Raw genomic sequence first — 25,698 nt, forward strand, 5'->3', positions numbered from 1 at the left:
AAGTTTTCACTCTTACACTTCATTTATATCTCCTAATTCTTAATTGACAACACCCACTCGAGGGTTTGGTTTATGCTTTGAAATGAAATTTGTGAAATTTAGGATTGAAGTGCTTTGAAATAAAACCAAACCGGAACGGAAACAGAAAACAGAAAAGAACATGAGATATTTTTATGTTTATTTCCTTCTTTTTATGTTTGAAGGGAAATATCTTCCTCTCACCCCAGACACATCCCACCATGTTTGTTTCTGGCCACTGGGGCTGGGGAGTGGTGGACCCATGGATTTCAACGCCAATCAGCCTGCGTCTGCCACGTACCCACCCTCTCAAACGTAATGCTCTATCTCTTCCTATCCTTTTCAATGAAAAATAATGAATACACCTTTCATTGCATAACACATTACATAGCATCTTATAACATATTACATAATTATATTTTAAAATAAAGAGTAATTTAATAAAATATTTTATAAAAAATTCTTATTTTATAAAATATATAATATTATACATATATCATTATCCAATCGGTATCGTATCTTATGAATTATTTTCTTCATTCACCTACGATCTTTTTTTAAATGAGACAGTATTTGTTTTGTAGTTCACGATAATCAGTAAAATTGTATGACACATAAAGAATCAAATATGTGTTCTACCTAATGAAAAATTTTATTTATCAGCTACTATTTACCCTTATATCTTACAATTACAATTTCTTTTTAAAAAGATTTGAGTTCTTTTTATAGAATGTGAGATTTACAATATTAAATAATGACTAATGAAAAGAATTTTTCATATCTAATAACTAATGGTTTTTTGTTCTTTTATAAGAATATAACATATCCAAATCAAGTATCCTTAACTCCACGACACACTCATTTTTATGCATTATGGGATCCCATCTTAAACCTAACTTTACGTATTTTGTCCTTTCAAATTATATGTAACACATTTTTAATAAATTAATAATAATAACAACAACAATAATATAAGAAATATCACATATATAAAAGATTATTTCACAAAAATAAATTTATAAAATGACGTAATTTTATGTTATTTATTAAATTTATTTTATAATAACTTTATCATATTAGTTTGTATTTTTTTTTTTAATGAAATCTCTATCACTAAAATATTTTTTTAATAATAATAATATAAACTCGAGGTTTTTTCAAACCATGCTATACTAATAACTATGATTGGCCATCCACCTCCACTACCGAGAGGGTTAATGTACTGGATGGCAACCCAAGAGCCCGTTCGTATGACTATGGATACTGTGTCTCTTATTACAGCCAAACGTGTGTAAACAAAACTCATTTCCTCGATCCCAAAACTCCCGTGTCCCCCAACAGTATTGTTATGGTGTCCAAAAACCCAAACCCGGCTGAGGGCTTCTACTTGGACCCAAACGGAGTGGCTCTTCCCGGACTCGGACCCTTCACCACCACCACCACCGCCACCACTACTACTGCCACGACGGGGTCATCTACCTCCGCTTCTTCGGAGGACGCGAATAAGAAGATCCGAAAACCCTACACTATTACCAAGTCCAGAGAGAGCTGGACGGAGCCCGAGCACGACAAGTTCCTCGAAGCTCTCCAACTGTAATTAACACGCCTTCTTACTTCTTTTCTTTTCGAGTTAAAAGTTTAAATTAGGGTTTGTGTATATATTGAGGGTCGTGTGTATATATTTGAATCTATATGCTGTGGACTTTTGGAATAGAAATTCAATTGTGATTTTGGAGTTGTTAGTTAATGAATTCGGTATTTTGGGTTGGGTATACTTGGAAGGGAGGTTTAGCTTTTGTTTGGTTCCTGAGAAAATGTGTAAAAGGAAAGGACGTCGGAATTTCCAAGTGTTAATGGAATTCGTGGGTTAATAGATGGGCTCCATGGAAGAGAATATATTAGGCTGTACGTGTTTGATTGCTTAGGAAGTGAACACAAAGAACACAATTTGAATTTGATTGTTTGTATATTTGCTGAGATGATGTGGAGAAGCGAAAAGACAGTGTATTCTTTCTACACGCACACACATGTATATGACATGTGTATGCATGCATTTCTTTTCTTCTTGATCGGTGCATGTATTTCAAATTAGAAGAAATTTATGGTTGTAAGTTTCATTTTTCTCTTTCTTTTTCTTTACTGCTAAAATCAATCTATTCTGTCCGAGCAAATGAGCTCTCAGTGAATTATTAAATTCCAAATCAGTTGGAATGTAAGAATTGACGAATTTGAACAAAGAACATTTCATTTGCTTACTACCTATCAAAAAAAAAAAAAAAAAAACATTTCATTTGCGTACTCGACTTAAGTTCTTTGATGATTCCATTATCACATGGTAGTAAATAGGTTATATGAAATTTGTGAAAGTTACACATTACAATTTTGATAATGCTTCTAGAGTTATACTTTTTTGGGCTCTTATTGAGTCAAATTAGAGGAACCTTTTTTTTTTTTTTTTTTTTTTTTTTTTTTTTGTCAGTAAAAAACAAAAAGCTTGGTTTGCTTAAAACTTGGTTTAATTGCTTGAAAGCCAACACAGTATTCCCTGATATTATTTTATATTCCTTTATCGTATCAGTTTTGACCGTGACTGGAAAAAGATTGAAGCATTTGTTGGTTCTAAGACTGTTATACAGGTAATCTTGAACGCAGAACTCCCATTTTGTTTTCTAATTATTCATTACATCTAGATGTTGACTCTTTCATTGACATGGTAATCCAGTTATTTTCCTCTTTCATTTCTGTTCTTTTTCTGGTGATTATCATTTTTTTTCAGTCTCAACGAGTGTTGAGGGAGTTATTGACTGTTCAACTCATGACTCATACAGTTCTTGTAATTTCATTTACTTTAGTTCATTTATTAACAGTACCAATACTAAGAAGGACCTTTTGCAGATACGTAGCCATGCGCAGAAGTACTTTATGAAGGTTCAAAAGAATGGGACAAGTGAACATTTACCTCCACCCCGGCCAAAAAGGAAAGCTGCTCATCCATATCCCCAGAAGGCTTCAAAAAATGGTCAGCATTCTTCATTTCCCCGTATGATTAGGTTTTTTTAACCACCCTAGTGCAACGTCAAGCTCATATCTTATTTGGCAGCTCCAGTGCTCTTACAAGTGTCAGGGTCATTTCAAACTTCATCTGCTTTGCTTGAATCTTGCTATGACTTAAGGCCTGATTCCTCGACAATGCTTAGGAGTCCTGTTCCTAGTGCTGCTGTGTCTTCCTGGAGAAACAACAGTGTGCAGACCATTAATATGTCGCATGGAACAAAAGGTTTGGTTCTTACACATTTGGATTTCACTAACATCAACCTGATCTCTAGTCAATAGATATGTAAATGTTACTTGAATCTTTTGCAAAATTGACATCTAAGTGGCATGTGTTCTCCATATGATGTTTGCTTTCCAGGGCCAACAGTGGCAAATAACTGTTGCAGTAGCACTGAAAGCACTCCAAGAGCACGGCCAGTTGCCGAAAATACTGATAAAGGAGATCCGAACCATCCATTGAGAGGTGAGTGCTTTAATTCTTTCAAGGCTGTATTATTCTTTCTGGAATTTTTGTACCAAATGTTTTTAACAGTAGTTTTTATTTCCTTCATCTTGATCATAAATAGATTCATGGCAGATGTATGGAGGTTTATCTAGAATATGGTATCTGTTGATCAATGCATGAAATTTCCATTCCATCATGTTATGAGCGAATGAGCTCCAACTGAAATGACTCCTCCTCTACATGAAAACCTGATGGAGGTCATGGGTTCAAGATCAAGGGTGCTGTCTATTACATTAAAAAAAATGATCGTGAATGCTTGATGTTCTAAATTTCCAAAATGTGAACGCTGCTGTTTTCTGAGGTTGCCAACGTGATGCTGGTGTCCACTGGGGCGCCAACGTGATGTTGGTGTCCAACCACTGGTAGGGCTATGTGAATGTAAGCTTTATGAATGATTGATTAGTGATAGTATGATCTCTTGCTTACAACAATTTTTTTAATATCTAGTTTGCGGCTCCTATCATTTAGATATAAGCTGAAGAATAGCAGTCATTCAGTTGGATACTGGATTATTGGAAAGAGTGTAGAAATCTTCTGATGCAACTTAGACTTCTTTTATCTAGTTGAACATCACTCACCACCACTGATCACTTTCTCTTCATATGTACATATTTATGTGGGATTATTGTACGTGTGTGCCTCGCCTCCATCACTGAAAAAAATGATGGTTTTCTCACATGCTATTGGTGATTCATCATGTATACATACTCAAAAACCCTCGTCTGATGCAGTTCTGCCTGACTTTGCTCAAGTATACAACTTCATTGGCAGTGTCTTTGATCCGAATGCTACTGGTCATTTGCAGAAGCTAAAGAAGATGGACCCTATAGATGTGGAAACAGTACGTAAACCTAAATTATGTTGATCAATTTTTTTAATATGGTGTACATTACTTGGTTATATGATGTGTATTGTTTGATAGTAAAGATGCTGCTTAATCTTTACAAATTATTATGAGTTTTCCACTAATAGTAGATACTATGAAAAATTGTAGATGCTAATATCTTGCAATTTACAAAATCTGTTTTTCTATGCCGTAGAAATTGTATTCCATCATGGTAGAAATGACCGAATGCAAACACCTTTTGACAAAATTTTCCAAAAAGTTGTAAAAGAGAGAGATTGTCATTAATCAAGGGTAATTTTTATTTGGTTGCTGGTCAACACTTACTGTAATTGAAGACCATACTTTTTTGTAACGAAAAATAGCCTGGCACTTCCACAGAAAGTGCATGCTTGTTGCGCTTAAACCACATAAACAGTACCTTTGAGATCAAGAAGCACTATCCCCTTGGTACTTTGTGTTTTTAGTGTGACGGGGCTTGCTTTTAACACTGCTAACTGCTACAATCGTAAAAATTATGCTTTGAAGATGACTCATGTTGTAATTTATTCATATTTTTGTCTCGTCTTCAGGTGCTTCTGTTAATGAGAAACCTGTCCATCAATCTGACCAGCCCTGATTTCGAGGATCATGTAAGGCCCTGTTTGAGCTCTTTGTTTTATGATACTCTCTTTTCTCGGCATTAAGGTATTTCTTTTGTGGTCGTGAAATATTTGAACAACCAATGTTATGCTTGTTCATTTATTTCTGGAAAAATAAAACCAATGTTTTGCTGTTATATGTGTATTATATAAGCACCTATTTTTTTTTCTTTTGTTTTTTTTTAAATATAATGCATATATGTTGCTTTAATGCAGAGAAGGTTGCTGTCATCCAACGAGATTGGCACAGATGCAGCTAATTAAAATGCAGGAGTTAAAGCATTGTACAACAACCGGTTTGTGAATGTTGCATAGCTTCAGTAGTAAGAGTTTTTGTTCTTACCTTGTGCCCTGTGTTTTCTCTTCATATATTTACTCTCAAAGAATATGTCGATACTGTTGGGGGGGGGGGGGCACGGGTTTGTGACTAGGGTTGCTCACATGGCCAGGCCATTGGGCAAATAATTTGGCTGATGTAACTGTTGTTATTTTAACGTCACCTGTAATATCCGACGAGATAAAATCAGGAGGAGAACGTACCGTATTGCGGGAATATGTATAGTAATAGTTGGTTTGGTTTCTTTGAAGGACCTTTTGATACTGTACAGTGTCGAAAGTCTTGTTGTCAAGTTTTGACTTTTTAATTTTCTGAAAGGTGCAATATACAGTGTATGCCAGTCATTCGTGCTAATCTGTCATCTGTGTTATATTTTTATTACTGCGCAATGGATGGTTCTATATCTGCACATCTGAAACTGAAAGTATGAATGCTGCGTCTATGCGTGTGCGTGGGCCTCATATTTTCTCGTTCGTGGGTCAACCGCTCAGCTAATTGTTAAGCTAGAAGGGCCGCATCGTTGATGCTGCTTGTTAATTGTTATTCCATTGTTTTTTTTTTTTTTTTTTTTTTTTTTTTTTTTTTCCCCTAGAATTCTCTTTGGTTCTTTTTCCTATTGTCATTCGCAAAGGAATTTTCGTCTCATCCAATATTTTATTTTTAAGGAAAATCCGATTATGTATTACTTCACGAATAGAGAGTTAAAAATAAAAATAAAAAAGAAAAACTATTTTTTATAGACCCAGAAGGAAAAACATATGTAGATGCTTACATGACAGATCACGACCCTCCCCTTTGAACAGACCCCAAATACACAGATATTGTTTAAAAAAAAAAAAAAAAAAAACACTCCACCTGAACAGTCAGGCTCACGCTTCTAACATAGGACCGAAATACCGAATTGCACTCTACCAACAGAACCCCCAAAACCCAGAACATTAGTCCACTTCTTCCATCTTGCTCTCCTCGGCGGCATCTTCCTCCAACGGAGGCATGTCTGCATCCTCTACTCCAGTCTCTTCCTCGTCAATGCTAAGACCAAGCTTCAACATCCTGTGAATCCTAGAACCAAACGTATTTGGATCATCAAGGCTAAATCCAGAAGTCAAGAGAGCTGTCTCGTAGAGCAGCAACACAAGGTCCTTCACCGACTTATCGTTCTTGTCAGCCTCTGCCCTCTTCCTCAGCTCCTCCATGATACCGTTGTCAGGGTTAATTTCCATCGTCTTTTTGCTCGACATGTAGGAGCTCATGCTGCTATCCCTTAGTGCCTGTGCTTTCATGATCCTCTCCATGTTCGCGGTCCAACCGTACTCCCCGGTCACCAAGCAGCACGGAGAGTCCACAATTCTGTCAGATACGACGACCTTCTCCACTCTGTCTCCCAATATATCCTTCATCGTCTTGCAAAGGTTCTCGAACGACTTCTTCTTCTCCTCCTTTTTCTGCTTCTCCTCCTCGCTCTCATCCTCGAGCTTCAAACCCTCCTTCGTAGCAGAAACCAGTTTCTTACCATCGTACTCCTTCAACTGCCCAACGGCATACTCATCAATTGCATCAACCATAAAGAGCACCTCGTAGCCCTTCTTCTTAAGCCTCTCCAAGAATGGAGAGTTCTCCACGGCCTTCTTGCTCTCACCAGTAATGTAGTAAATCTCCTTCTGACCCTCCTTCATTCGAGTCACGTAGTCCTTCAAACTCGTCAGCTCGTCACCGCTTTTCGTGGAGTGGTACCGGAGCAAATCAGCCAATTTGGCCCTATTCTGACTGTCTTCATGAATTCCGAGTTTCAAGTTCTTAGAGAAAGCTTCATAAAACTTGTTGTAGTCCTCCTTATTTTCGGCAATCTCATTGAACATCTCAATGCACTTCTTGACAAGGTTCTTCCTGATCACCTTCAAAATCTTGTTCTGCTGTAACATCTCACGCGAGATGTTCAATGGCAGATCGTCGGAATCCACCACACCCTTGACGAATCCGAGGTACTCGGGGATCAGCTCCTCGCAGTTGTCCATAATGAACACCCTCCGAACATAGAGTTTGATGTTGTTCATCTTCTTGCGTGTGTCGAACAGATCGAATGGAGCCCTCTTCGGAACAAACAGAATGGCCTTGAACTCAAGCTGACCCTCGACAGAAAAGTGCTTGACAGCGAGGTGTTCTTCCCAGTCATTGGTCAAACTCTTATAGAAGGAAGCGTATTCATCTTTGGTGATCTCCTCCGGCTTGCGCAACCAGATGGGTTTCTGCTTGTTGATGAGTTGCCATTCGTGAGAAACTTCCTTAATCTTCTTCTTCTTCGACTTGGTCTCCTTTTCCTCATCCACATCCTCCACATCTCCTTCCTCTTCCTTCTTGGGTTCTTCATCTTCATCATCACTGATCTCCTTCTCAGTCGTCTTCTCGGTCCAGAGGTAAATGGGGTAACTAATGAACTCAGAATGCTTCTTCACAAGGTCCTTAATCCTCCTCTCCTCCAAGTATTCCAACTGCTCAAAAACAATAACCAATATAAGCAACTCGTTTCAAATAGCGCCCAGAACCATACGAAACCATTCGAGGCAATGCAGGACTCAAATGAAAATGGTGTTTTACCTGGTCCTCCTTGAGGAAGAGGGTGATCTTAGTGCCCCTGCCAAGTTGCTCTCCGTTAACGTCCCTTGTCACGGTGAATGAACCACCGGCTTGGGATTCCCAGATGTACTGCTCATCGTCGTTGTGCTTCGTGGTTACAATGACCTTCTCCGCAACAAGGTAAGCCGAGTAGAAACCCACACCGAATTGACCAATCATGCTCACATCTGCTCCGGCCTGCAACGCCTCCATGAATTCCTTGGTCCCCGATCTCGCAATTGTCCCCAAGTTGTTAACCAAATCTATTACCAAAATGAGTCACGTATTAAGGTCAGATAAACCACCAAACAGCAAAAGAATAGAGCAAAATCCAAGCGTGAATGTTTCAAAGGCTTATTAGTTATTCAGAGCTTATCGACGAAAGCAAAATAGCGGGAGCATCTCTGATTACCTGCTTTGGTCATGCCGACGCCACTGTCAATGATAGAGAGGGACTTGTTGACCTTGTCAGGGACGATCCTAATGAAGAGCTCCGGTTGAGCATCTAGCTTGCTCTTGTCCGTGAGACTCTCAAATCGGATCTTATCCAAAGCCTAGTACCAAAAAAAAAAAAAAAAAAAAAAACGATGAATCAAGTCTCAATTTAAAAAGCCCGATAATGGTTATAAGAAAAAACTCGGCGTAATTAACACTGACGAAACTAACAAGCCAAAACAGAGGGAGGGAAATAGGAAGAGAGAGAAATACATCAGAGGCATTGCTGATAAGCTCGCGAAGGAAAATCTCCTTGTTGCTGTAAAAGGTGTTGATGATCAAGCTCAAGAGCTGGTTGATCTCAGCCTGAAAAGCGAAGGTCTCGGCATCAGCCATCTGCACGTCCGCCATTCACACCAATTGCTTCGAGAGGAAAAAATAAAGGAAATCGAAGAGAAGCTACAGAAAGATGCTTGAGAGAGAGAGAGAGAGAGTATCAGAGATTGCTTGGGAATTAGATTAGCGAAAGAAGAAGGTGGAAATGCTCTTTATATAAAGAAAGCGAGAGGCTTTTAGAGGTCCCAAAGCTCTCCCCGGGGGGTGTCGTTCTGGATTCTTCTACGGCTCTCTCGACTTACCCATTTTTTAAAAAATAGAAGTTTAAGCGGTAATGCAAAGGAGCAGATTAGTTGAGCAGGTGAAACGAGGTCGTTTGTTCGCCAAATCGAGAAAGTTCTGTCCAGTTGTGAAGTCTCGAATGTTCGTTCTGAACTTCTGCGAGTCAGTCGGTCCGAGTTGGCCGATTCAAGCAGCTTCAGGACACGTGTTAACCCTTAATAATAATCGTCTACGCAGCAACAATAATAATAATGTTTTTTTATTAGTTATGTATTTTCATAATAAAGTTTTATTAATTTTGAGATGCACGGTCTTTGATAACGAATTTTCTACAAATATTCTTAAAAACTATTTCAAATAATTAAAAAAAAATCTTTCAATCCAATGCTTACTAAAAATTGTTTACATGTTCAGATTTGAATACATAAAACTATCTTATTTTATTTTATTTTATCTTATCATTATAATTTTTTTAAATTTTCATATAAAATATAATAAATAGTTTAATTTTTTTAAATTTTAAAATAAAAATTATATTAAAAAATTATATTTTAATAATATTTTATTTAACTTTTAATAAAATATCTTCTCTCATCTCATCTGAATCCAATAATCAAACGAGACAGAGTTTAGATTCAAAGAGAATAATGTCATTAAAACCAAAACTCTTAAAAATTAAGCATTCTTCGCGTAATTTAATTTACAGAGAATTGAATTAGCCTATGATTAGCTTAAATAAACATTCGTTCACTCATCAGTATAATTTTGTTCACAAATATTTATACATCTAATTTGACAATCTATAATTTCATTGTTATTGAAAATTGAGAGTTTTCAGTAATTTCTTTATTTTGCATTTTATGAAATCTTTTACCAAGTTTTTCAAAATTTTTAAAAAAATATTACGACGACTGTCATCAACTGCCAACAGAATAAATAGTCAACCAACTTCAGCCACGGTCCAATGTTATGATTCCATTCCCAATGAACAGAAACAATCCTCGATTACTTCATGGCGAGTGGATCGCTAATTCGCAAGAAAAAGAACTATAAACAGCGAACGATTCTCTACCCATCCCCTCCAATGGCCTCCCGCCCTAACCCTTGTTCATACTTCCATAAATCCTCTCTCCTTCTTTCCCTTTTCTTGCTTCTCTCCGTTATTGTTCTATTGGGCATTTCGTCCAACATTCGGACCAAATTCATCCATGATGATTCCTTTCCCAAAATCTACACGATCCAGGTGGTCAACGAGTTTCCTCACGATCCTGATGCCTTCACTCAGGTACCTCCATGTTTCCCAAATGTAAGTTTCATCATAGCATTCGAAGGGAGCTACTTCTTTTACGCCGGGATGCTCAGCCCTAATTATATTAAGGGAGAGTGGAAGCGTCTTCTTTCTTCTCTTTCCCATCATATTTTATCAGTCGGGTGATTATTTTTGTTGTAGCATGCCACATTATTCGGGATTGAGAGCCTCGAGCAATATCTATTATCTAGATGAATCTATTTCCTTATAATAGTTTCTTTGGATTATTTTACTTATATTTTTGCTTCCCATATGAAATGCCTAAATGTTCATTTGGGAAATAATTTTCTGTGCAAGCAAAAAGTGTTAAAAATGTGTATACCTTTTTGTTTTCAGGGGCTTCTTTATGCAGGAAATGGCACTATATTTGAGTCAACTGGCCTTAATGGAAAGGTGATTTCTGTTCCAGTTATAAACTGTATTTATTATGTCAGATGTCCTCCGTTTTATTCTGAGGTGTTTCTACTTTAGAAGATCAATTGAAGCACTCGGTAGACCTGATGATTCACATGCATGGCTTGGCTCGGAAAAAATAAAGCAAAATATGTGGTCATTATGATCGGACCCTCTTTATTGTTTTAGTATTGTTATGATTGTATTAAGTCTATGTCACTCCAGTTAATGTTTGGCTGTTACAAAATTTATTAATTGTTCTTTAGGCTCTATGTTGCATTGAATTGAAAAATCCTTAGCTGATATTCCATGTTTAGAAGATCAATTGAAGCACTCGGTAGACCTGATGATTCAAATGCATGGCTTGGCTCAGAATAAATAAAGCAAAATATGTGGTCATTATGATCGCACCTTCTTTATTGTTTTAGTATTGTTTTGATTGTATTAAGTCTATATCACTCCAGTTAATGTTTGGCTGTTACTAAATTTATTAATTGTTCTTTAGGCTCTATGTTGCATTGAATTGAAAAATCCTTGGCTGATATTCCATGTTTATCATAAAATGATATTCTTTTATCGATTGTTTGTGAGTGTGCACCTAGCCAGGCCTTTTAGCAGGTAAACAAGATCCAAAGTGTATTACGTATAATCATCTAAAACTTTTCCATTCAGACAAGTTCTTTTCTTCAAAGTAAATTACATATCTTGCAAGATCCTTTGCTGTTATTTACCTCCTCACTGGACCTTTTATTTACTCATTGTTTCAGTCATCAGTTCGGAAAGTAGCTCTTCAGACTGGGAAGGTACAAATCAATTTTTGGCTTCTTTCATGTCCTTTTTGGTTTGTATTAAATACCCGGTTCTTTTCATTTTCCATTATATCATGAATAATTATCATGTTAAAGGCAAATGGAATACTCTTTCAAAATAAATTGTGTTGGCCAGACCGATTGATTGCTGTGGTAAGGACAAAGATATGTTAATTTGAAAGTGGATCATAATATGCTGCATTACAGGATAGAGGATTTTATAGTTGTGATAAGATTACTGGTACTTGATTTAGTAACCATACTAATCAGATTGCAACACTTAACTGGAGATTTCAATTATAAATTCCTTATATTTTGATATCTACAGGTTGAGGCTATTCATAATATGGATTATTCTTACTTTGGGGAGGGTTTAACTCTTCTTGGTGAAAGGTTTGTAAGGGAAAGGAAAACTTATAGTTTCGTTTTTACTGTCTTGTTGGTTAAGCAAGTTCAGGTATTCTGTATTTCTTACTTGATTTTTATTCAGAGGTACTTTCATCTACAAAGTACCATCTAAGTTTCTAGTGAAATTTTCCTGTATACCTAATGACCATCGTGCTAAGGACCAGGACAGCATTATCAGGTATAATAATTGTTGCCAATCAGCCACTGTTCCTCTGCTTGGCCCCCTAAATGGCTATGTTCTGATAATTTGGTGTGGTAGTACTGAGGGTCTTATCTTTGTCTTTATTAGAGTCTCATGCACATGTTGTTGCTGTAATAGGAGTGTTCGGATGCATATTGTGGGATTATTGTGTATAGTGTGCTATGACAAGTGCTGGCTCAGGCATTGCTTCGTATTTGAGCTTGCATATTAAGATACTTAGTGTACCTGAGATGCATTATAATATAACCACTTGCAACAAAGATGTGCACCTACACAGATGCACATGACCCACCCATCCTGGGAATACTACATTTTCATGCATGAGATTTACCATGTCTTTCTTATCTCATTGGTTGCCTCACTTTACGTCATAACAAATCTAGATTTAAGTTTGTTTGGATTGATTTATTTGAAATTTTAAGTAGTTTGATTACTTGGAAGAAGTCTATGACGGTAAGGCTTGGAACAAATAAGTATTACTTATGCTCGTCAAGGACTTCCTGCCCTTGTGTGACTTGTCTTTTCCTTTTTTATCTTGTTGCGGGGCTCACATCTTTCTGATAACTTGAGCAGGGTTAGTATTTCATATTTCTAAAATCTAAATAACTTGAGCAGGGTTCTGTATGTGCAAAAAATAATTGCTGTGCATGTTTAGTTAATTCAATTAACATATATGCCTTTCCTCCAAAATGTTTTCGCCTTTGCCTCACCATTTACATTGTATCTGTCCATGTAGTTTTTAAATTGTTGATTTATACATATTTTGTTCTTTCCACATTTGAAAGAGTAACCATTCTGATCTAGTAATTTTTATATTGTATAGGCTGTTCCAAGTAACGTGGTTGAAGAATACTGGTTTCATATATGACCGAAATAATTTGAGCAAAGTTTGTGCTTCACCTCTTTTCCTCATGTAATTTTTTTTTTCTTCCTTATATTTGTTAGCAGGTGAAGTAAATCACAGTAAAAGCTAAAAGGTTTTTAAAACAAAAATGTTGAAGAAAACCTATGTAGAAATATGCCCCATCTAGACTCAAGATGTTTAGAGTTTGGCTGTCAACTTCATCTAGATATTCCATCTCCTTACCCCCACCCCACCTAAAAAAATTCTGAATTGGTTTAATTCTGAAGTTCAAGGCAAAGCTGAAAGTTCTGATGATTTGTGATATGAGATTAGTGTAGTGTATGTAGTTGTCAACTTATCAAAAAAAGTATATGTAGTTATCTACTTGTGTGTGTGGGTCATAGTCTTCTACTTGAAATTCCAATTGTCAAAATATGATTCTCAAGACACTGGTATTTGAAGATTAGCTCATAATGTTCTATTTTGGATGTGGAACACAACATGGGTATTGGGGATCAATGAAGACCTGATGGATAAGCAGTAGGGTTGGGAAATGCAATGTGGCATCATCAATTTAGTTTCCATAAGAGTGACAAGTTTTGTGCTCTCTGGGAGCTAATGGAAATAATTTTGGTTGTTTCCAGGATGATTTAACAGTGATTCACAACTTACTATCTTGAAAAAAATTATGTCTTCTCTATGTTTCAATTTCCTTCTGTGGTGACATAGATATTTTATTGTTTAGAAATAGATTATACTTTTATTTTCTTTTTATATAATCTTAGATCCAATATTGTTTTTTTTTTCTTTTAATGTCTCTTATAAAAAAAAAAATATGTTCTCTCTGACTAAGTTTTTGGACTGCCATCAATATGGATGGCCCAAATCTGTGACAAGCTTCATGTTTTTATGCTGAATGCAGTTTGAAAAATTTACGCATCAAATGCAAGATGGTTGGGGTCTGGCAACTGATGGAGAAGTCTTGTTTGGAACTGATGGGACTTCAACATTGTATCTGATCAACCCTCACACATTGAAAGGTTTATATTGCATATTGATACAATTCCATTCCTTCTCCCAGAATAACAAACTCCCCTTCCCCGTCCAAAATAACTAGTGGGTTCATTTTCTTTTGCAATTTATTTATTTATTTATCTGAGGTTGTGCCTGACATTACTCATGGTGCATCACATTTAGGAAAATCTGAGCTTCAAGTTGTGGCAATAAATTTTCACAGCCTTCAGTTTTCACCCCCCTTACATGCACTTTTTATTCCTCCATAATGTGGTGGTATATTTTTCTTGAATTTTAAATAGTTTAAACTCATGTTTGTTATTACTTAATTGGATTTTTAACTTCTTTTATGCAGTCATAAGAAAAGATATTGTTAAATATAATGGTGATGAAGTACACAACCTCAACGAACTGGAGTTTGTTGACAGAGAAGTATGGGCCAATGTTTGGCAGGTATGTCCTTACACATAATTGACCATGACCATTTTTTCATATGGCTTGGGGGCTTTGTAGGAGTGGACATTGTTGTGCCTATTAAGTAGGAATTAGCATATCAGTCTTCTTTGTTGCCTTGGTGGTACAGTTAGTTGCATACTTTGATGTTCATCATGGTCAAAGGTTCAAGGCTGGTAGATAAAAGGAGAAAAAAGTGGTTCCTTGCAGAGTACTTCTCATCCCATTGCCTTCATGGTCCATGATTTACATAATACCCATGTTTGTTAGATAACAGTTGATTCGTGGCTTGAAATGGTTTTGTTTTCTTGGATTACCTGTTTAACTCTATATGCTTATGTGTAGACAGACTGCATTGCTAGAATCTCGCCTGAGGATGGTACTGTGCTTGGATGGATTCTCCTTCAAAATTTAAGGTTTTTCTATGCATTTGGTTTACTTTCTATTAATTGATTGACTCGAGAATTGTAATTAAGTTAAATTTTATTTTCCTGAAATTGCACTCAGTTTTCCTCTTTCTTCCCTTCTATGCATTGCAGGGAAAAATTGGTAGCAGCTGGGAATTATGTAAGCATTTGAAAAAAAAAAAAAATGATCTGTTTTTGTTAAAAAAAGAATTACACCGCATGTGATACAATGTAGGCTGTTTTTGGTTTATAGAGAGGAAGACGCTGCCTAAAATGTCTTTCCTTTTATGTGTTTTTTCTGATTCCTCTTGTTCTTTCTTAAAACCAGATTCATTTCAAAACTCATTGTATCTTTCAACTGCCTAACCTAATCGAGTTATATGAAAATCTGCTGTCTCTGTAGGGTGTTGATGTTTTGAATGGCATAGCCTGGGATAGCGAGGAAAAGCGTGTTTTTGGTAAGCTCCAATATTTGACATTCCTTTTCTACATTCACCCTTTATCATCATTTACATGTGTCCTGTATTATTATTATTATTATTATTGAAAATTTGATGTTTCGTGACCAAATATATCCAGATTGCACATTCGTAAATAATTATGTTTCAAACTGGCTATTTATAGTCAGATCGCTGGTAGTAAGGGAAAAAGAGGGTTTTGGAACAGATAGTACGTTCTTCTAAAGATAATTTTTTTTCCTGCTATTGATTAATACCACTTTTAAATTTATATTAATTTATCTCATTGTAAACTCTTCAGCATCCAGTTGCTTTTCATTCATTGCGATCTCTTAATGTGTGTATTGATATTAAGATAGACATTGTTTTGTTGTCGAGCACTTTCAAAGGAATATTGCTGCATCTAATTAGGGCATGATTTTGAGCATGTCTTGGTATTATGGTTCTGAATTAATCACCCATCTGTATTTGTTATATATATTATTTTTTTGGTTGCAGTAACTGGAAAACTTTGGCCAAAGCTTTATGAGATCAAGTTGCATCAAGCAAAGAAACGATTTAAAAGTGGAGTTATTGAGCAGCTGTGCTTGCGGATGCCATTCCATTTTGCAAAGCCATAGACAAACGCACCCGTGAAGATCTTCACATGCTACGTTGGGAGGCTGGGCCTGGGGTGATGCTCTTCTTAAAGACCCCTGCAGTTTTGAATTGATATAAAGGCATCCCTCTTATAAATTTGGTCAAAGCACAGTTCATTGGGGAATATTGCTTTACTGTTGTAATAGAACGGTTCATGTAGCAAGGATTTGGATCCAAGTTTTGGCCCAAATTTTAAGATTTAGGCTTGGTTTGCTTTCAAAACTAAAATCTAAAACTCAAAATTTTGAAAATCTCCTATCTCATCATTATAATTTTTCACACAATAAAATAAATAATTTAATTTTTTCAAATCTCAAAATAAAAATAATATTAAAATATTCTAATAATATTTTAAATATTTTTTAATTTTAATTTCAATTCATTTTATTTTATCTCATAAACGAGGCTAAAGTGTGAGAGAATATACACAATATTTAATTTTGCTAGAGTTAATTTTTCAGGCAGCATTAAAAATATTGAAGAGATGTTGTATTGTAGGACCTATATTGATTATTGTGGGTCTCTCTCTCTCTCTTGTTGGGAACTCTAGGGATCTAAATCCATTCAGAAAAGAAACGACCTTCCTTGTATGGGGGAGGGCTAGTGTTTGGACCAAATTATAGATGTAGAGAGGGATGAATGTGCCTTTTTGAAACAAGTAACAAAGAAGAATTCAGATATTGAAAAAGAATACTTAGTAGAAACAAAGAAAAGAACGAAAATATAAACATTGAGGCCCCTTTTTTTTTTTTTTTTTTTGGTGTCTGTGCGTGTGTAGTTGTTAACTTGTTATAGGGTGGGGTGGCCCAATCGAGATCATCGAATGCAAATAAATACCATAATAGCAAGGAAGGGAGGGTTTAAAGTTCAAATACAATTTTTATCTTTGTATTTATATTTCAATTCAATAAATATAAGGATAAAAAGATAAAATTATATATTTTTAAGTGGTATGTAGAGTTATTTTAAAACTTTTCTTGAATTTGGGTTGAGATCCTTGAGGTGGTGGTTTGACCATAAGCCAAGGAGTCTGCGCTGGCTTATAATGGTGTACAACTACTTACAGAAGCTTGTCCATGGTGCAAAGCTTTTAGAAACCAAGCAAATTGGAGCCTTGTATGTCAATGCGCTACTATATCACTGCTCGGAAGTATCCCATCAAGAGCCTTTACCTCGTGAATGGTATGACCACGCTTTTCCAAAGATAATAAAATTGAGCCACTCGTTGAGAAATGTGGATTGCGTTGATGGAAGGCTGGTTGACGCAAGTAATGATTCGATAGTCTCTGATGATCAAATCGAACACAGGTTGCGAACTTTCAAGTCCATGGCCAGGGTCTTTATTGGGTCTCCATCAGTTCAGCGAGTGGTTCGGGAAGACGTAACGGCCTTTTCGGTGGCGGGTGCCAACTGCACACCACTTGCTTGTTTCAATGCACCTAGTGAAAGAGAGCCCATGATTGTGAATTCGCTTACCAAAGTGAGCAACTTCCTTAACATTTCCGCGCAGCAAAGGAAGCTCGTTCGTCTCACGGTATGCCCGCAGGTCACGCAACAGCGGATATGGACAGCTGCCCTTGAGGAGATACTCAATGGATTGAAAATTGAGTTGGATTTGTTAACTTGTCGACGCCCAAGCAAAGGGACCGAGATGGGTCAGCAGATAGTTTCTAGCTGTCTAAAATTCTTGGCTGACACAGTCGTTGCCTCTAACCATGACTCCACTTCATGGATGCGGCTTGTGCCTGCAAAAGTTGTTGACTCTTCTGCTTCACATAAATGGGAAGACGTGCTTGAGATGTTCAATGACCTCATTGATTGTTTGAAGAGCGAGAAGGAATTATGTTTTCTTCTGGTGAAGCTAGAGGTCATGAAAGAGGGACTTTCTCAAATCAAGGATGTATTGATTGATAAAAGTATAGGGTACAAGGAAGCTCGACATCAAGAGAGTCTTGTACAGAAGAAGCTCTCCAAGACACTGGGTCATTCATCCAAGTGCTTGTTCACACTTCTGTTATATTATCTATGCGGACATGTTAGAGATGTCGAAGTGGATATATGTGGTGGAATTTATAGCATTGGTGAGGACAGGTTTTGCTTGTGCATGGGAAGGATTTTGACTACAGAAGAGGAGAAGATCGTCCAGAGAGGGGTGAGGCAGTTGGACAGAGCTCTTCGGCTTTTCAAGTTTGTATGGGAAACTGCCGGGATGAAGGCAGTGTTGGAGCCGCAAGGCCATTTATGGTGTGTTGGGGCTGAGGGCAGGATGCTTACGTATAGAGAAAATATGTACTTTTTACATGGGATAAATCCTTGACAACAAAAAGTTCCCAACCAAATCGGTTGAAAATTTTTAGAACCATTTTGTGGTCAAATTATGTTTGTTTTTGTTCGTTATTTTATGAAAAAACCCACTTGTCTGCTAGTATAACATGTCAGATTGAAAATTTTAAACTTTCAATTTTTAAACTCCTCTCACAAACTAGCTTTTGCCTTTGTTATTGGTGTCCACACATTGACTTGCAAGTAGAATGACTCTTAGTTTATTACATTCAAATAAATATATATGTGAGGATCTTGCGTGTTTTTTCTTTTTAGAAAACACGATTTATACACGCAAGTCTTTAGTAATCTTGAAACTGAAAATAGATACCATTTGTTACACTCTGATCTCTCACACCTAGGCAGTTTCGGTAGTAGAACAAGTCTTCAAATGTACATCCTCAATGGGCAGCCTATCCTCAGGAAAGGCACAATCAACTTTTCCCTTTTCGGGCAACAAATGGCAGGATTTAGGAGTCACATTGCTCGTCACTCCAGCAATATTAGTGCAATTCCACTGCAATTCCTTTGGCGTCTTACTCAATGAGATAGTCACATTAGAAATGCATATTCCTGTAAAATGATCGTTGGGAATCCCCTCAAGTCTTGCTGCAGCAGTAACATTCGTCGCCACCACATCTCTGTAATTGATTCCTTTAATCTCCGGAAGAGCTTTTGGGTCAAAATTAGTGTCAGGGTGTTTATTATAAGCGCCCGATATATAGAAAACGTACTTCATTGTCGTGAAGGTCATTCTTCTTGCATAGATATCCTTCACGTAAGCTCCTCTACCGATAGCAGTCTTGATTCTAACACCCGATTGAGTGTTAATGGCTGTGATGTCTTCAACCCTAACATCTTGAATTCCACCAGACATTTCACTGCCTAGAGCAATGGCGGCACTGTCGGGAGATATGCAGGTAAACCTTCTGATGATTAGGTGCTTTGTTGGCATTCCAAATTTAATGCCATATTGATCCCAACCACTTTTCACGGCAATGCAGTCATCCCCTGAGACTACGAAGCAGTCCTCAATACGAGTATTTGTGCATGAATCTGGAAAGGAAGAAACAACATCGACCCAGATTATATGGTCATCATTATTAAGTACCTATAATATAATTATCTCTCGAGCAAAGGAATGGCAAGCAATGCAAGTGACTCGCAAGTGGCAAACAAACCTGGGTCTATCCCGTCAGTGTTAGGAGAGTCAACAGGAGCAAGGATTGTCATCCCTTGGATTAGCACATTGCTGCAAATCAGAAACAAAAGATGAAGACAAGTAAGAAATGCAAAGATCATGTTTGTGCATTAAGATATATATACATATAAAGTTAAGGAGGTAGAGGATCAGGAGCATGCTGATCGTGATCAAACCTGCTATAAGTCGGATGGACAAACCACGAGGGAGAGTTGATTAGAGTAAGATTAGATATCTGGATTTTGTCAGAGTACTGGATTTCAATCATGTATGGTCGGGTGAAATTCAATTGGCCCTGGTGAAATTTGTCCCACCAAATTTTACCCTGGCCATCGATCGTGCCATTGTTACCTGATAACAATAAAAATGAGTCCCTCAGACATGGTCAGGCCAAAATGATACCAATTTGACATGTAATAATCATAATTAATGGGGGTGGCGGCGGGGTTGTAATTAGTCGATAATTACCGGTGATTACGACGTCGGTGAGGTTTGTACCAAATATGAGGCTGCTGAACCGTCCATCTCCATTTCCATCCCTTCCTGTCCCATAAGAAGGCAATACAGAAACAAGTGGAAATTCTGCCTCATCCTGTCCATTTTACTATGCATATCATGAAAGGTTTTGGCAATTAATAGAAGTAGTACTGATAGTATGGGAAGAGTAGAATTACATAGAAAAAGAGGGAGCTGTATCCAAGGTATCAAATGTATTTATAATGAATTTAATTGCTTAATGGGTTCCAGGTGTTAACCAAGACCAGTATAATTAATTTCATGGTGTTGTTCATCATGATGCGTGTTAAAAATGTACCTGAGATGCAAGAATAACCGCATCCTTTTGAAGAAAGAGGGTGAAATGGCTGCTGGTGAGATTAAAGCTCCCAGTTAACCATTTTCCAGGAGGAACAATAAGCTGTGCCCCACCGTGTGATGAATATTTGCCGAGGCTATCAATTGCAGCCTTAAAAGCCTTAGTGTTCAATGTTTTTCCATCACCAACTGCTCCAAAATCCGTCAAAAGTGCGCTGTGCTTTCGACAATTTATCGCACTGTAGTGTAAGGCGTCCGGAACGCTACATTTTTTGCACTCTACGACCCTTAAACTTACTGTTCCCAGCACAAGAACGGCTAAGATTGTCTGAATAACCTGTAAACAGAAGAATAATTAATGAAGAAAGTCAATTTTCCAGTCGACTTCTTTTGTATTACTCAATCACTGAAGTACGTAAGAGATTTTAAAAACCTGTATATATATATATATATTAAAACTTTCTACCAAAAACGACTGTTTTATATGAAAATAACCGTCACGTAGGTAAGATAATGGTTGTTTAATAATCTGTACACAAAAACAGTTATCTTCTATAGAAATTATAACTTGCTGGGGGCCTGCGGCTATCATCCATTTTTAAACACTGATCTCATGACCAGAGCGAGACAATGGTGGAATATAGGCGTAATTCCTTAAATTATCTCAATAATATTCCATCTCAAATGGAAAAGGAAATTAGAACAAGCTTATAAACAAAACCAAGAATTTATCGCATTAAAACCAAGAGAACCATATATATATATATATATATATATATATATATATATATATATCACAGAAGCGCAAAAACAGTCTGTATGTGCGTTGAGATTCAAACCAAAGATCAATCTAGCCCTCAAAAAAGTTGATACTACGGATGAAGAACATATACATATATATACATACAGAGATACACGTAATATATAAAATAGAAAAATATTTATGCATGACGAAAAAAAAGAAGAAGAAGAAGAAGAGATGGAGCGTGTTACATCGGATGCCCTGAATCCTATAGACCGCTCCATGTTCTAAGAAAAACTGTACCTAAGACTCACTACAAAAAAACTGCTTATTTACAATCAGTTAATTATAGTAAAAAGACTATTTACAACTAAAATTAGTTACAAATAGTCTTTTGATTGTAATAAATTGATCACAAAATCTTTTTTTTTTTTTTTGTAGTGACTGTTTTGCAGTGCAGGATGGGGAGGGAATTTATAATAATAGGGAAGGTGCGGGAGATCAACAAAATGGAAGGATAACTGAGCATTCTCTTCCTGTCCATGGACCATTAACAACTTATCGCTTTAATTGCTGAATCTTTCACTAATAATCTGCCTATATAAATGTTCCTTTTTTAGTTAATGAGTGTTTGAAGTACTATTTTCTGCATCACTTTTAATTATTCATCTCTTTAGTCTTTTGACTTGGTACGGTATCCAATATTTAATCTTTAAATAATATTTATAATTATAAAATGTGTAAATATTACAGTGTACTACTTTTGAAAAGAAAATAAATTTATATAAAAAAAAATTAATTTTTTAATAATAAATTTTACTCTTTATAAAAGAAATAATTGAGTCTTGCATAACTAATAACTATATTTAACATGAGTTTTATGCTAGTATGTCACATCATGATGAGCATTATTAATTGTTTCTGAACAATTATTAATTAAGGATAGTTGTGTAGGTGTAATCAAATGCATGCATGGGCTCAATTAAATTATAGACATGAGTATATTCCTTAATTATTAATTTTAAAAAAAAATATTTATAATTATAAATTGTAAAATTATTATGTAATCTTTTTTAAAAAAATAATAAAATATAAAATTTATATGAAAAAAGTTAAATTTTTTAATAATAAATCATATATTTTTTTTTAAATAATTACGTAAAATTTACACATTTCATAATTATACCTAAAATTATTCAATATTATTGTAAATTCAATTCTGCCAGGTAAAACTGCCCATGCGAAACAATGATACAACCAACTGACACATCAACATCATGTGGCTTGTCGTCCTGTGAATCAAAAGTAATCTTGAGTTTCGGTGTAAGAACTCCATCATCGTTCTAACTATTTGGCCCCCTCCCTCCCTCTCCCTCTCCCTCTCCCTCTCCATTTTGTTTTCTTCTCCCTCTTCCTCTTCGTATCTTATCCTAAATCCATCCCTCTCCCTCTCATATCACCTGCTTTTCTACTTTTGAGTGTCCATAGAAAAGCTTTTGGACTTAATTTTCTCTATTTTTGACGTTGGCATTAACTTTATTTTCTATGTAAATTTGAGTAAATAATCATTGTCATGCTAAATTAAATATGCTTGAAATTAAGGGGATTTTATTTTTTATTTTTTTTATTACTGATTTGGGCATCTGGGTATTGTTGTGATGGGGTTGGATTAGTCCATGACATTTCAAACAGATTTTGACTTCGTAGAACTTCTTTAGTTGGATATTCTTGAGGATTTTGGTGACTAGGGGTTCTAGCTATTATTGGGTTTGTGCTTCTGTGAGCTCAATGCGTGCATTTGACTCTCATCTGCTTCTATAATTAAAAAAAATAAAAAAAAAAGCAGATTTTTTGGGCGAGTAGCAGAGATTTTCTGACTCCATGCCTCTGAATCCGAGTTAGAAGAAGAAGAAGATGCGAAGATGAAGGACTCTGGGAGAGTGGCTCAAAGGATGTTGAAGAAATAGCACAAAGAAGTTCGTGTGGGAAGAAGAAGGGAGGAAGATGACAAAAATTAAGAAGAAGATGAAGAGAAGGTGGTGAGTCTAAGGGTAGAGTGGGCTGCAAGGAGAGAAAGTTCGGTGCATATATAGTGATATAAACAACACCGTTTCTTCTATGCCACATGGGCAACGTTTACCTGGCAGTTCACCTAATCGGTTGTGTTTAGCATTTTTTTAATATTACCGTACGTTCGATCTGCATACCCATCCTTCAATTGCAGTATCGCCACTGAAGCACACTGCATGCAGCATGCGTAATCGTGCAAAGTTAGAACGGCTACTATTTATTAGGCTGAAAATGAAGTGGATGCTCGCATCATAATTAATTAGATCATAAATGCAAAATTAAATTCTATCAAAAAACAATACAACCGTCGCTCTTCAGCACAATATAGATCACCAATATTTAGATTCGGTTTGAATTCAAAACTCACATCGACTCATATCATTTTATCTCATTATTATAATTTTTTTAAATTTTTATATAAAATATAATAAATAAATTAAATTTTTAAAATTTTAAAATAATAATAATATTAAAAATAATATTTTATTTTACTATTTATAAATCATCTCAACTCGTCTATAAATCTAAAGATAATCAGCTTGCCTTCCGTAACCCTTTTTTGCTGTGGGCTAAACCCATGCACTTCTTATCTTGATGGATTAAGTATTGGTTTTGGGCCGTTCGGGTTATAGCCCATATCACCCAACTTTTCATGGAAGTAGACCAAGTTGAAACTGCACGAGACTTGTTTGTGGCCTGGTCCGAGAAACTCACCCGCCCAGTACACTCACACTTGCTTTGGGTGGGCTCCGTATGTTGTGGTCTCATTAATTTAAAATCTTGGTTGACAGTAGAATATAATTTAAGAAAAAAGATAATTAAGAGTAATTCCTTGTTACTTATAATAAAATTTTGACCATGCTAAATATTGTTCAAGGAATCCTTAAAGAGAACACAACATTACATTAATACCTATCGACAACAATAATTGATGCGTCAACACCTGGGTCAAACAGGTCTGCCCCTGCAATTTGCCAGGTGTCAATCCTGGACGGGAATGGACGTGACACGTGTTTACTAAGTAGGGGTAGGGCCACGGCCACGGCCACGACAATAATCGCCATCTCCGGAAAGGGTATAAATTACCAGCTAGTTAACTGGGTACAACGTGGCAGTTAAGAAGAGCGAGTAGGTGCTAAAATCCAAACAATTAAGGGAGGGGGTGAGTCTTGTTATTCTGTCAGTATTTGGCAATCTGCAATGTGATTCGCTGTCGTCTTCCTTCGTAATCCTGCGGCGGTCCATCAGCCTCATTTTCTTTAGTCCCGACCTGATATGTGTTGCTGTTTCTGGCCCACACATCGACCTCCACTTTCCCCCACATTTTGCGCTTGCTTCTTTTCAAAACTAGGAAGAAAAAAGGTTTTTTAAGGCATTTTCTGGTCTCGTTTCTTTAAATGTTAGGCTTAATTGCTTTGGATGTTTAATGGCACTCTTAGAGCATTGGCATTGGCTTCATCAAAAGCCTAACCAAATGCAAAATTTGATGAATTTCATCAAAATAGGGCTGCATTGGATTAGTCAAATATATAAGTGTGAAACTTTGAGCTACAGTAAATGGATAGGTTTCTTCAAATTTGAAGGGCTACTATTCACTCATCAAATCTATTTTTTATTCACTTTTAATCTCCAAAAGTCTTTTTTATTCACGTTTAATCTCCAACCGTCTTGTAATAATAATGTAAGAATTAAATTAAATTATTAATTAACATATGATTAATGTAATTGTAACATATGAAAAAAATAAAAATATTTTTATTAAAAAAATAATATTATATTATTATTTTGATGAATTCAATAGCTAATTCAATGTGGAGTTATGGCTAGGAAAATTTTGGATTTATAGAAATTATGTACTTTTCATCAAATTTTAGAGATAACTTTGATGAAACCAATGCCAATGCTCTTAGATAGTTAAAAGTTAAATCTATTAAAAATTTAAATCATTAAATTATAAAATATGATCACATTAAAATAGTTAAATTTTAGCTACAATTACTTTTAAAATTATTTTTAAGTTTAAAAAGAACTATTTATTCATCAAATATATTTTATATTAATTATTTCTCTCTCCCTTTTAAATGACAATTGAAAAAATATAATTAGAATATTATTACTAATTAATATATAATATTATAAATAGTAAAATATGATAAAATAAAATAAATTCATAATTAAAAAAATTAAAATATTTTTAAAATTATCAATTACTCGTTACTATATAATAAATAAATAGATAATCCAATATGGAGATTTGATGTGAATAGTCAAAGTCAAATTCATCTTATATTATTTTATTATTATATAATAAAAAAATAGTTATTCCAATGTGGAGATTTATATAAATAGAATAGCTAAAAGATTAATTCATCTTATATTCATAAAAAATATACTTTAACTTTAACTTTAACTAATCTAATCTCGCACTCTCAATGGATTAGCTAAAACCAAACTTCAATTTTAGCTAATATGAGATGAATTTGGCTTTGGTTATTCCATTCACATCAAATTTTCACATTAGATTATTCATTTTTTTTATTATATAACAA

The 25,698-nt window shown here is 35.7% G+C and overlaps 5 protein-coding genes across 7 annotated transcripts; 3 read left to right on the top strand and 2 right to left on the bottom strand.

The window, feature by feature from the left end:
* Nucleotides 1-1,305: 1,305 nt before the first annotated feature.
* LOC121254013 (protein REVEILLE 6) lies at nt 1,306-5,743 on the top strand. 3 transcript variants are annotated; one of them, XM_041153973.1, is made up of 8 exons: nt 1,306-1,611; nt 2,597-2,654; nt 2,914-3,037; nt 3,119-3,295; nt 3,431-3,535; nt 4,309-4,418; nt 4,994-5,053; nt 5,275-5,743. In XM_041153973.1, exons 1-8 carry the CDS (start codon nt 1,367-1,369, stop codon nt 5,320-5,322), a joined length of 927 nt encoding a protein of 308 aa, XP_041009907.1. In that variant the 5' UTR covers nt 1,306-1,366; the 3' UTR covers nt 5,323-5,743. The 3 variants fall into 3 exon arrangements, with proteins under 3 accessions (XP_041009907.1, XP_041009908.1, XP_041009906.1); XM_041153974.1 differs by having other exon boundaries at nt 3,125-3,295; nt 5,279-5,743; XM_041153972.1 differs by having other exon boundaries at nt 1,307-1,611; nt 5,279-5,743.
* Nucleotides 5,744-6,255: 512 nt separating this feature from the next.
* Nucleotides 6,256-8,981, bottom strand: LOC121254014 (heat shock protein 83). Its single transcript, XM_041153975.1, has 4 exons — nt 8,721-8,981; nt 8,425-8,566; nt 7,995-8,275; nt 6,256-7,888 (listed from the first exon to the last, which is right to left on the bottom strand). Exons 1-4 carry the CDS (start codon nt 8,856-8,858, stop codon nt 6,338-6,340), a joined length of 2,112 nt encoding a protein of 703 aa, XP_041009909.1. The 5' UTR covers nt 8,859-8,981; the 3' UTR covers nt 6,256-6,337.
* A 1,014-nt stretch (nt 8,982-9,995) lies between these two features.
* On the top strand, nt 9,996-16,182 carry LOC121255751 (glutaminyl-peptide cyclotransferase). The gene is made up of 11 exons (XM_041156244.1): nt 9,996-10,350; nt 10,711-10,767; nt 11,535-11,570; nt 11,905-11,969; nt 13,010-13,073; nt 13,953-14,070; nt 14,400-14,497; nt 14,843-14,913; nt 15,037-15,064; nt 15,308-15,362; nt 15,861-16,182. Exons 1-11 carry the CDS (start codon nt 10,078-10,080, stop codon nt 15,980-15,982), a joined length of 987 nt encoding a protein of 328 aa, XP_041012178.1. The 5' UTR covers nt 9,996-10,077; the 3' UTR covers nt 15,983-16,182.
* Nucleotides 16,183-16,983: 801 nt separating this feature from the next.
* On the top strand, nt 16,984-18,426 carry LOC121254377. The gene has a single exon (XM_041154385.1). The coding sequence runs from the start codon at nt 17,047-17,049 to the stop codon at nt 18,316-18,318; it is 1,272 nt and encodes a 423-aa protein (XP_041010319.1). The 5' UTR covers nt 16,984-17,046; the 3' UTR covers nt 18,319-18,426.
* Nucleotides 18,427-18,448: 22 nt separating this feature from the next.
* Nucleotides 18,449-21,521, bottom strand: LOC121254376 (probable polygalacturonase). Its single transcript, XM_041154384.1, has 6 exons — nt 21,331-21,521; nt 20,339-20,674; nt 19,993-20,116; nt 19,701-19,875; nt 19,505-19,575; nt 18,449-19,379 (listed from the first exon to the last, which is right to left on the bottom strand). Exons 1-6 carry the CDS (start codon nt 21,361-21,363, stop codon nt 18,682-18,684), a joined length of 1,437 nt encoding a protein of 478 aa, XP_041010318.1. The 5' UTR covers nt 21,364-21,521; the 3' UTR covers nt 18,449-18,681.
* Between the last annotated feature and the right edge of the window lie 4,177 nt (nt 21,522-25,698).

Source organism: Juglans microcarpa x Juglans regia, chromosome 3D (genome assembly GCF_004785595.1).
Source record: "Juglans microcarpa x Juglans regia isolate MS1-56 chromosome 3D, Jm3101_v1.0, whole genome shotgun sequence".
Classification (NCBI taxonomy): Eukaryota; Viridiplantae; Streptophyta; class Magnoliopsida; order Fagales; family Juglandaceae; genus Juglans; species Juglans microcarpa x Juglans regia.

Coding starts and splice junctions, on each gene's coding strand:
- LOC121254013 (XM_041153973.1), top strand. CDS start 1,367: ATGGTGTCCAAAAACCCAAACCCGGCTGAGGGCTTCTACTTGGACCCA. Junction 3,296..3,430: donor TATGTCGCATGGAACAAAAG/GTTTGGTTCTTA, acceptor TTTGCTTTCCAG/GGCCAACAGTGGCAAATAAC. Junction 5,054..5,274: donor GCCCTGATTTCGAGGATCAT/GTAAGGCCCTGT, acceptor TGTTGCTTTAAT/GCAGAGAAGGTTGCTGTCAT.
- LOC121254014 (XM_041153975.1), bottom strand. CDS start 8,858: ATGGCGGACGTGCAGATGGCTGATGCCGAGACCTTCGCTTTTCAGGCT. Junction 8,276..8,424: donor CGTCGGCATGACCAAAGCAG/GTAATCAGAGAT, acceptor TTTTGGTAATAG/ATTTGGTTAACAACTTGGGG. Junction 7,889..7,994: donor TCTTCCTCAAGGAGGACCAG/GTAAAACACCAT, acceptor GTTTTTGAGCAG/TTGGAATACTTGGAGGAGAG.
- LOC121255751 (XM_041156244.1), top strand. CDS start 10,078: ATGGCGAGTGGATCGCTAATTCGCAAGAAAAAGAACTATAAACAGCGA. Junction 11,571..11,904: donor TAGCTCTTCAGACTGGGAAG/GTACAAATCAAT, acceptor TGATATCTACAG/GTTGAGGCTATTCATAATAT. Junction 14,914..15,036: donor ATTCTCCTTCAAAATTTAAG/GTTTTTCTATGC, acceptor TATGCATTGCAG/GGAAAAATTGGTAGCAGCTG.
- LOC121254377 (XM_041154385.1), top strand. CDS start 17,047: ATGGTGTACAACTACTTACAGAAGCTTGTCCATGGTGCAAAGCTTTTA.
- LOC121254376 (XM_041154384.1), bottom strand. CDS start 21,363: ATGGAGCGGTCTATAGGATTCAGGGCATCCGAT. Junction 19,576..19,700: donor GTCCATCCGACTTATAGCAG/GTTTGATCACGA, acceptor TCTGATTTGCAG/CAATGTGCTAATCCAAGGGA. Junction 19,380..19,504: donor CACTGACGGGATAGACCCAG/GTTTGTTTGCCA, acceptor CTTCCTTTCCAG/ATTCATGCACAAATACTCGT.